Raw genomic sequence first — 11,205 nt, 5'->3', positions numbered from 1 at the left:
TCCCTTACTCTGTATCTGTGCAGCTGTATTGGACACCTTTTTTATTGTCTTCCCAGTAGCATCACCCACCCCCAACTCTTTCACAGGTTTGCGATTGGATTTTCTGTTGGTGCAATGTGACCCACTCCTGGCCACAGATGACTGGTTCAGAATAGAGCACCTTGTCTAGACTGGGCTAATCAGAATCCTTCCTGGTATTTTGAATCTGAGATAAAGCAGTTTCTTGATGGGGGGAGGAGCTGAAATTGAAGATGTAAACTCAGAAGGCACTAACAAATTGATAAAGAAGTGGAAAAATCAAGACAGCAGTAGGAGGGGACAATGAAACTGATGTACTGAACGAAGAAATGAGAATCCAGGAGAGTCCCAATGGTGATCTGAGTCCTAGACTCCAGATGTTCTATAGGCCCCAACCCCACTCGTAAGGCATCCCAGTATCCTCCTAATAAATTCCCCATTTTGCTTAAGCACGTTAGAAATTTCAGTAACATGCAACCAAGGAGTCTGAGTAATATATCAGATAGAGGAGAGCCTGGTTTTGCAGCTGTGCCAATATAAAAGCCTGAGCTACACAACATTTACAAGAATAGGAAACTGCTCAAGAAACAGGGAGGTCCAAAGAGAGCCACAGTGATTTCTCTCCTCTTCCATCTTTCACCATGCACTGCTTAGCCCAGGATTCTGGGGCTCCTTCTCCCTGGGTGTTTTTGTCCAAGTTAGATCAGGTGAAGATATGCATTAAGGGAAGTTTTGAAGTGGTAACTCTAAACAAACAAATCAAACTAAAAAATATGGAAACAGCCCCGGCCAGTGTGGCACCAGAAGGTTGCCAGTTGGATTCCCAGTCAAGGCACATGCCCTAGTTGTGGGCTCAATCTCTGGTTGCGGGTACGCAGAAGGCAGCTGAATGATGTTTTGCTCGCACATTGATGGTTCTCTCTCGCGCTCTCCCTTCCTCATTCTCTAAAAATCAATTATTTATATAAAACATAGGAAGGGTGATTCCATTGCTTTTGACCTAGAAATTGAGGGGTAGTATATGGACAGAGAGGGCTCTACCAGAGCCCATCAGCCAAAGCCTACCATTATACAACTGCTCTGGGTCATTCCAGCCTGTTTATAATTGGCTACTGTCCCTAAAGATTGTACGCCTGGTTGAGCATTAAAACCTTTACCAGCTTTGTCTACTTTCTTTATTACAGGTTCTCAAAGGGGAAATATCTAATTTCTTAAACTCACCGGGTACAACACCCAGTATAGAATTCATTAGGTATTTAATAGGGTTATATTAACATTTATTTTATTTAATTTTTTATCGATTTCAGAGAGGAATGGAGAGGGGGAGAGAGAAAAAAAAAAAAAAACATCAATGATGAGAATCATTGATCAGCTTCCTCCTGTGCTCCCCACTGGAGATTGAGCCCGCAACCTGGGCATGTGCCCCTGGCCGGGATCAAACCTGGGACCGTTCAGTCCACAGGCCAATACTCTATTCACTGAGCCAAACCAGCCAGGGTGAATTACTGATGATGCTCATTTTTATTAGCTACCCATCTGCCCTCGTTCCTGTGTGAGTTTTCCATTGCTAACACCCCCAAACGCGCGTTGGTGTAGGTTTAAGCCACAGATTTCCTCCCCAGTGAAGGTGTGGTCAGGCTGGAGGAAAAAGCGTATGGATTAGGCTAGGTCCTTGCTCAGTTATTGACAGTTTAAAATGTTCTTTTTATTAAAGCAAATTATTATTTGGAGAGCACTTTCCCCTTTTTAGAGCAGAACCCTCGAAAACAAGGATAAAACAAAACAAAAATTTAATAATTAAAAACAAGATATTGAAAAAGTGCACATTTTGTAAGAAACTGAATTATTCCGCTGGGGCTGGCATTACAAGGTGGCTGCTGACTTATATTTAAAACATCAAACGCAAATAGCCAAAGAAAAAGAATCCAAGCAAGCGTCTGGGTTTCCATTACCTATATTTGTACAAAAGCTACGTGTTGTTTTAACTAAACATGTGGTCTTTGTCCCTCATGTAGAGAATTCCAAGTTTACCTGACACTTTGGCAAGAGGTACCACAACCTCCTGCCAGGCCAGTAAAAATCACACATTTTTCCTGCAAGGAAAAAAATGTCAATAAAAATGAACATTAAAAAGCGTAAAAGCTGGAATTGGAAAGCTGTGCTGTAGAGCGGCTGCTCCCTAAACAGCCTCGCACAAGCGCTTTAAAATTTTCTGTAACGTTACCACTGCATGCGGTTTGCAAGATCTAACACTGAGGCTGCGTTTGTTCGATATGTGGTTCTGACATATGCCCTTTAGACATAGGGACCTTGCCATTTAAACAACCTTCTAGAATAAATCCTGTGAGTTAATGTTTATAAATATTTCATGTTTGTTCTCATATTGTACAAATTGATTCTTTAAGTTACTTCAACTAGAATTGAATTCCCAACCGCATTTAGGACATGGAGGAATAGCCTCTGTCTCCCTTTCGCGTTGGCACCTCCAAGGCCCCGGTGCTGGCGTCTGTCATAATAAAAGGCAGAGAAGTAAATACACCGCTGCATCAAAATGTGACAAGCTCATTATAACAAGCCACTCATAAATCTCGAAACAAAGGCACCACCACGCATTTTTAAAACAGTAATTTTATGCCATTTGCATATGATGATCTTCTTTGAAACCAAGGCAGGTATGTCTTTCTCTGGGCATACATAATGCTGAAATGAATTATACAGTCATTCCCCAACCCACCCTCTAAAGAGGGCCTGAAATTAGTTAACAAATGGCTGCAAAATACTTTGCAATCATGAAATGCAAAATAAAGCTATAATGCCATAAATTCTTCTGCATAGCACAATGGGATTATGCTTAGATGGGAAGGAAGACATAAACAGTGTAAAAAGGCAAAATCCTGGAAGTAATCTTCTGGGTCGAGGGTGAGGAGAAGGGTTCTCTAATGAGGTTCCTCTGGATATTAAAATTCACCACCTCCCTGGTAAGTCTCACGTGGGCTCAGGGGACATAGATAAATGTGTGGAGTGAGCTGGCCCATCTACATAAAGATTTATTTATTTACTTATTTTTTATTTTTTTTATTTTATTGTTTAAGGTATTACAAATAGTAGTCTCCTTACATAAAGATTTAAATAAAAGCTTGCAACCCATGGCAAAAAACTTCTAATCTTAAATATTTTAGTGGAGTCTTAAAAAATCCTACACCCATCTCCAGTAAGTCCGGTTCCCAATTGGTGGAAATGATGCATTCCCCGCTCTAACTGCCTGCCAGAGGTTAGGGTGCAGCTAGTGGGCATGGAAAAATAATAAGCAATCAGAGAGCCCCTTCTCGCCTCAGCCAGAGGAGCCCGTAGGCCTATGAAGGCTGCCAGGTGGGAGACCCCGAAGCATTGTCAGAAAGCCCTCCATGGGGCTGTGTAGTCTCTTTTCAGACCCTTCCTGGTGTCTGGGGCCTTCGACATGGCAAGATCCAGCAGAACATATTGAACCTAATAAGTTGTAAGTTGCACTATAACAGAATAAACCTAAACTCACATTCAAACGGCTTATATCTGACTATATTCCTATATGGGTCTCTGACCTGGAAAGCCTGAGATGTTAACATGTTATGATTTCAGGATAAGCCAATAAACTTAAGCTCCAATAACGTATAAGTCACAGCAGAGAGAAAACTCTGGTCGACAGCCAAAGCTGGGAAAATTAATTAACAAGCAACTTCAGTTTTAACTCCGATTTCCAAAACTAATGAAAAATGTATGCATTCATTTAGAAATGAAATGTCCTGAGATCCCAGTGGAAATGCCACGGGGATCTGCACAAGCTGGGTCCTGCCTTCATCATTTCCAGAGCAGCGGAGGGGAAACAAGGAAGCAAGACAAGTGAGAGTGAGCGGAGGCGTGGCTGGGGAAGAACAAAGCCATTTATTGGAGCCGGACGTCAGGAGGGACTTCTCAGACATGCGATGCCTCCGCTGAGACCCAAACAGTGAAAAGGTGGAAGAAGTGGACGAATATTCCACAGGAAAATCATGAACAGAGGCCTGAAGGCATGAGAAAGCACATCCACTTACTTGGAAGAACAGAAAGAAGTTGGTCATAAAGCAGCGAGTTTGCAGGGAGTGGAGAGAATGCGGGAGAAATAAGAACTAAGAAATGACAATCGGGCTCTCTAAAGATTGTCAGAGAAATGGGAAATCATAGGAAGGTATTAAAGAAGAAATCAAATATGTGGTATTGTATGTTTTAAATTTCTTCTGATTGCACTGTGGAGGAAGAATTGGAGAGGAACAGGAAAAAGTTCTAGTCAGGAGTAAACGGTGAGTGAGTAATGGCAGGAAGAACAGAGAGACATGAACACATGTAGAGCTATTTAGAGGTTGGGAGAGGCCAGACTTGGTTGGGCAAACTAGCACAGTGAGTGTTCAGACAGCTCGGTTCAAAGCCTGACTTTGCCACTTGGCGAGAAAGTGAACCCTCCTGCACCTTAGTCTCCCTTTGTGGTGCAGGAACAATAATAACAGGACCTGCTCATGGGATTTGTATGAAAGATAAGTTAATTCACAAAGTACTTAGAACAGTTCGTGGCACATGCTAGGTGCTCAAATAAATGTTATCTATTGGCTGAAATAGCTCAAAACTAGAAATAAGGTTCATTAGCTATAGAATGGGAAGTGGCAGAAAAGAGGAGGAAACAGTCAAGGATCTTACGAAGGATTTTGGCTTGGACACACGGTGGATGTGCCAGGACCCTAAGTAGCAGCACTGAAAACCGGTGAACTGCTGAAGTTCGAAACAACTAGAGACAAACATATTTTGAAAGAGGCCCCAGCCATTCCTTCTACTTTGTCCAGAGTGTGAACTCGACCAACATAACTTGCTCCTTGCTTCTCCCATTTCTCAAAAGTTTAGATCTACTGACCACAAAAAAAAAGGAAGTTCATCAGCAGTTTTCAAAGAAACAATTTGGAAGAGAAATGTATTAAATCCTCAGGGAAATTAAACCCAAATAATCCACTAACGGCTTTACAAAATTAACATTCGACTATGAATTGAATTAATTGCCTCTTACTGTGGGGATCCTTGGCTACCACAGACCAAAACAAATGAGGCCAGTGCAGTCAACTTCCTTAAGAGAGGCCGCGGGCAAGTGTGACGTGGGGTACCTGAGAGTTTGCCCACTGTTGTTTTTCACTTTCTGGTTTATTCTCAGGACCTACATTACAAAGAAAGGGCTTCGGCCGCCAGCATGGCTCAGTAGTTGAGCATCAACCTATGAACTAGGAGGTTGCGGTTCAGTTCCCGTCAGGGCACAGGCTCGGGTTGTGGGCTCCCCCACTCCCCGATGTGGATCCAGCCTGCATCCCGGTGCAGGAGGCAGCTGATCAGTGGTTCTCTCTCATCACTGATGTTTCTATCTCTCCACCTCTCTCTTCCTCTCTGAAATCAATAAAAACTTATTTAAAAAAAGAAAGAAAGGGCTTCACTCCTGCCCATCTCACACCTCAGACTGTGATAGGTTGGTGAGAGAGGCTAAAGGTGGTACAATTCTTGACACAAAAAGTGCAATTTTATGATTGGTTCTTTTGTTAATCCACCTCTAAGTGTCTGTGTCTAGAAGTAGCTAGAGTATTGGAAATCTGTCTTTTTCTCCTGAAAGAGTTCAATAGACAGGTAGGAACAAGTAATGATTTCCCTAGAACCTAGACCTGTGGTCGGAAAACTGCGGCTCTTGAGCCACATGCGGCTCTTTGGCCCCATGAGTGTGGCTCTTCCTAAGCCTTGGGACTACCCTAATTAAGTTAATAACAATGTACCTACCTATATAGTTTAAGTTTAAAAAATTTGGCTCTCAAAAGAAATTTCAATTGTTGTACTGTTGATATCTGGCTCTGTTGACTAATGAGTTTGACGACCACTGACCTTGGCAGTCTAGTGATAGGTGGGTCTTTTAAGAATACCAGGCACCTGCTCCAAAAGAGACTCTCTTTGGCATTTCAGTACATAAGCATTTATTTCTGCAAATTCTTTTCTTTTGCCATGATGTCTGTATGCCTGTGGCAATGTGAGATTACTTAAATAATATGGGCCAGGGGAACCACAAAATCAGCATGTGTGTGACTCACCAAACCTCTGCTGGGGTCCTTAAGGGCTTTGAGGAAGAAGGTAGGATGCAGCATCTCATAAAAATAAAGTCCCGATGATTTATACAGTTTTGCCAAATAAGGCCCACAGGGCAAATACAAAAGGCCTTGAACTGCCTCCAGCTTCTCCCGAGACAGCCAGTTTGTCAAAATGCCTATCACATGGTCTTATGCACACCCTTCACGCTACAGCTGACATTTACTCCAAAGCTTTTTAATAACCAAACAGCATTTTGCAAAAAGTTAATTAATGGCATTTTATTTGGGTATTATGAGACTTAGAATTATTTTCACATTCTTTTTTTATCCCTTCCCCCTTTTCACCCAGCCCCTATTTTCACTTTCTTAATTTTGTTTGACATTTTGAAAATAGTATGCCTAATTCTTTTGTGTGGATAAAAAAGAAATTAATGTGGCTAGCATGTATTGAATATTATTTTTTCCTTCTCTCAGGAATTGATGCAAACACTAATATAGTTTTTGTTTGAGCTCAGAGAAATAACGCATTCTGTTTGCTCAAAATCTTAATTACCATGGCCCCAAACTTACCTCATTAGAAGCTCCTTTTTAATGAGGAAAAATTATTTTCAAAGTTAATGAATCTGCAAGCAGAAACATTGCTGTCTTCCAGAATAGTTACCCACATTCCTTACATACATATTTTAGTTAAATACTCTAATTAATATTAGTACTTAAAACATGTGGGATTGATTTCCATGGTAAAGCAAACTTGCCTTTTTTTTAGACAGTATAAAAAGACCACAGTTTCCCTTCTTGTAGACGTCAGACATCTTGCTGCACCTATAAACTTAATTCTAGATTTAGGACAAAATGGAAGTTATTTCATCAAAACGATCCATTTTATTGACTTTAGCCACTTCAAGCTTGTTAACATCAAACATCTTCATGCAGATGAATTAATGATGTGCAATCTTCACAGCAAAGAAAATGATGACAAATGTTCTGAAGTAAGCTCTTTAACTCTATCTATCATGACTGGTACTAACTACATATTTTCCCGGAGTGATGGTTCTGTGAAGAATAAGGAAGAGTTCATTTGTGCTTCGCTTTCCGTCTAATTTCGGCATTCCCATGACAGCGGATTCCTTACAACTCGGGCTGTTTAATGCAACAGCAAAAGGCCTGGCTTCTTCAATTACTGTGTAAGTACAGTATCAACTTAGCAAGCACAGGGTGCTTTAATAATTTTCAGTGGACTCAGAAGCACACAGTTGTAATAAACAGTTGCAAAAATAAGATCTGGATACATTTCAGCTGGACATTTGAACTGTCTGCAGCCACAAACAAAACAATATGACATTGCTATTTTCTACTTAGCAAATAAATAAAAGTTTGTGGTAAATCTAGCTAAAATATGTATCCCTACATGGTGGATTTGTGAGTTATTTTTATTTTCTTCCTTATGCTCTTAGATATTTTCCACATTTGCTGAGATGAGTATATATTACTTTCTACAATCAGAAAACAATCATTTAAAAATCTTTATATGGACAAACTTTCATGATTAAATAAATCTAATTATACAGTTGCTGTGTTTTAAATGGTTTCTTTAAAGTTGGCATCTTGCCCTAACCGGTTTGGTTCAGTGGATAGAGCGTCAGCCTGCAAACTCAAAGGTCCCAGGTTCGATTCCGGTCAAGGGCATGTACCTTGGTTGCGGGCACATACCCAGTGGGGAGTGTGCAGGAGGCAGCTGATTGATGTTTCTCTCTCACTGATGTTTCTAACTCTCTATCCCTCTCCCTTCTTCTCTGTAAAAAAATCAATAAAATATATTTTTAAAGTTGGCATCTTACTGGGGCAATAACCCACAAACTAACTGGTGCTTTACTAAAAATATAATTTATATACTAATAAAAATACCATCTGTTTCTTGAGAAATGCTTTTGGACTGGACCTCTGAATATGAACTGGTGGAAAGAAATGCAGAGGAGCCTCCTCCACCTGCACCTCTGTGGCCTTCACAGAGGGGGAAACAGGAGACACGGAGAGGCAATGGGAGGTTTCTCTAAAATCAAAATATAAAAATATATGAAATACTCCATAAACAATATGAATCCAAAGCCGAAAAGGAATAACTGGAGTAAAATAAACATGTGTCTCATTTCAATGCCTCATTTTGTTCCTGCTGCTTGAACACATTGCTGTATTCACTCTATATATTAATATTTTATAGTTGTCTTACAATAGTCCAGGGACAGAGAAACCAGATTGCTTTCAGAAACTTAATGCAAATTATTTATTCAATTATTATGTGCATGAAAACACACACTTTGGTTATAGCTTTAACAAGTCTACAGATTAAAGTCTGGATTTAAGTTCATTTGGGGTTCAACTCTATTGCTTCTAACAATAATAAATAATTTTAATTCTCATTTCTAATGATATCGTAGAGGAAACCTTAAAGGGGAAAAGAAAAGAAGTTTCCGTTTTGAAGAATTAAAAGTGTGGGGTCCAAAACACATCATGAAGATGAGCACACCTGCAGTCAACAAAAACTTGCCCTTGCGGCCTGGGAGGCCCATGGAAGAAGCACGCACTGGGGCAATGGCCACCCTGCCTCTGAGATTTGGAAGAAACATAAAGGAAAGCATCTCAGACGTGTTCCTAATCTGCCACAAGGGTTTGGGAGAACAACAGCCAAAGATGTGACCGAGACACTGAGTGATGTGCTCCAAAGACCCATGCACTCACCATCTGTCAGTGAGCTGCTTTAGGCTCTGTCCTGTCAGCCCCCAGAAATCCAGAATCCTGATCAAAAACACCCAGGGTAGTTACCTGAAAACCCATGACACTGCGTGGGCAGTTATGTGCCGCTGGTCCAGAAACCCTACACAGGATTGCATCTTTTCCAGAGACGTTTCCAAGAAAGTTAAGTTTCTTAGAAGGAAGAAGGCAAAGACCCCGGGAAATAAATACCTGTACGTTGAGAACTATAGAAGGTCAGGTGCAAACACGACTGTAGGTGTAAAGTAATGAGATGGCTCCTCCTAAGCCCCATATGGGCCATATCATTACCCAATAGCCACAAAGATGGGACACGTGCTGACAGATTGGGAATTTAAGCTCATGACATTGTCCAACATTTGACTTCCCTAACAGAAAAGGTCTCATATGAGTTGTCTGCAAGTACAAAGGATACCCAGTTCTCAAATTCAGAAGATTATCCTCCTCAACTTTAAATTTCTTTTCTGGATCTCAATTCATAAATAATTTCAGTTATTATAATCATTCTTTTTATTAAATAATAAGTATTTCTTGAGTATCTACTATGTACAAATGAGAGTGCAAAGTCTACAAGAGATTAAAAAAAACAAATAAGCTACCTACTTATTATTTTCTAGTAGAAAGTACATGTAAAAAAAATTTTTGGATAAAATAGTACATGACACTTTAGGTAAGACCTGAAGGAGTACGGTGGCAGGCTATAACACCTCATCATAAGACCTCGGAACACCACTGGTTTACTTGTTACCATCTTCTTATCACCACCTAACATTATGTATTTAGGGTCTGTCCCCTTTACGAGAATTTCAGTTCCATAAATCCCACAGTTTTTGTCCATTGCCACATCTCCAATGCTTACAACTGTGTCTTATGCATAGTAAGCCCTCAAGATTGGACAGAATGAATGAAATGATGTGAGAGGCACTAATAAATTCCTATGAAGGCTCAACAAAAAGAGAATGTTTCTTCATCTGGGAAACCAGGGATGTTTCATGAGTTGGACTTTGAATGGTGGCTCTACTTTGAGCATTTAGAGACCGGTGGGAGGAAAGAGGATACTTTCAGGCAAAGACAGGGGATATGAGCAAAGGTATTAAAGCCACGGGAGCCAAGAACACCTGGGGTTCAGCTTGGCAAAGCACAGAGCATGCAAAGAGGAGAGGAAAGAAGGTGAGAAGGATGAGCTGGAAGCAGAGAGTGCACTCAGGGCCAGGCAAAGGATTGGGGGTGTTATTCATCAGGACAAGGAAAACCGCTGGTGTTCCTGCTGAGGTTCTGAGATATCACACAGAGGTAGAGTTCGCCAACTCATCACATGTTGGGAGTGGGGCCGTGATGGGGGAGAGAAGAGTCAATGTTAAGTTTGTGAGTCTGAGTGCCCATTACAAATCACTCCTTTCAAGTGCAACACAACTAGGATCTCTTTCCTCCTCATTTAATGTTTCAAGTATTTAATTTGTAGGAAAAAAATCTGGTCACTCTTACACTAACAATTGATGAGCACAGTATGCCACAATCCTAATGCAATTATTTGACTTTAGTCATAGGAATATGAAGCCCTTAATCAGATATAAATAATTTATTCAACTCCATAGGGTGCAAACCGGAAATGGTGTTAATTTTTCATCCACCCTGCTCTGGCTGGGCCATGTTGGATCTCCTTTCCCTGCTGGGTAGAGATCCCTTAATGATGCTGTGGACAAACTCTATGACTTCTTTAGTCACTTCTTGGTATTTAAAAACCCCATCAAGTCCCGTTAAAGACGCAACCTTGGATCTGAAGCACAGCTTCTCCTCCCCATCGCAGGCCGGGCTGGCTGCTGGAAGCACCTGCAGAGGAAAGGAGCATGTCTCCGCTCTCTCTGCCTCCCCTTTCTCACCTCAGAGGTAGGTGGTGAGAGAGGATGCGGTAGAGCCTGGAAAACAACCTCCTACTTCTCCAGGGTGTTGGGATGGGTAAAGGAGGATGTGCAGGTGGGAATCAAGAGCAGCCCTCTCGTCCTCTCTACATAATAGTGCTGCTTCTGCGCGGGAGTTCTTGGGAAGCACAACAGGGACCTTCACGCTGACCTGAGAGACCTGCATGCTCCCTGATCTCTCCGACCACCCCCATCTCACCTGGACTCCCAGGCCCATTTATTGCCCAAGAAGGGCTCAGGCCTGCCACCTTCTCAGCATCCACCTGACCCACAGAAAATGCAGAGACCACTTGCCATGCCCAGGGCAGAACTGCAGGCTGCCCCGAAACTGCCATTCTGCTGCTCCTACGTGTCTCCAATTCTCTTTGCCCTGCTTAGGGGAG

General features: G+C 41.5%; 1 protein-coding gene across 1 annotated transcript; it reads left to right on the top strand.

The window, feature by feature from the left end:
- Positions 1 to 6,986: 6,986 nt before the first annotated feature.
- NPVF (neuropeptide VF precursor) lies at positions 6,987 to 8,893 on the top strand (the record flags this gene model as incomplete). Its single annotated transcript, XM_081102549.1, is given in 4 exon segments — positions 6,987 to 7,059; positions 7,062 to 7,123; positions 8,565 to 8,769; positions 8,772 to 8,893. Coding segments are annotated over 4 exon segments (462 nt in total).
- Positions 8,894 to 11,205: the final 2,312 nt, after the last annotated feature.

Source organism: Myotis nattereri (genome assembly GCF_964212035.1).
Source record: "Myotis nattereri genome assembly, chromosome: 11".
NCBI lineage: Eukaryota > Metazoa > Chordata > Mammalia > Chiroptera > Vespertilionidae > Myotis > Myotis nattereri.
Note: the sequence above shows the minus strand (reverse complement) of the source record. Positions and strands in the feature narration are given on the sequence as shown.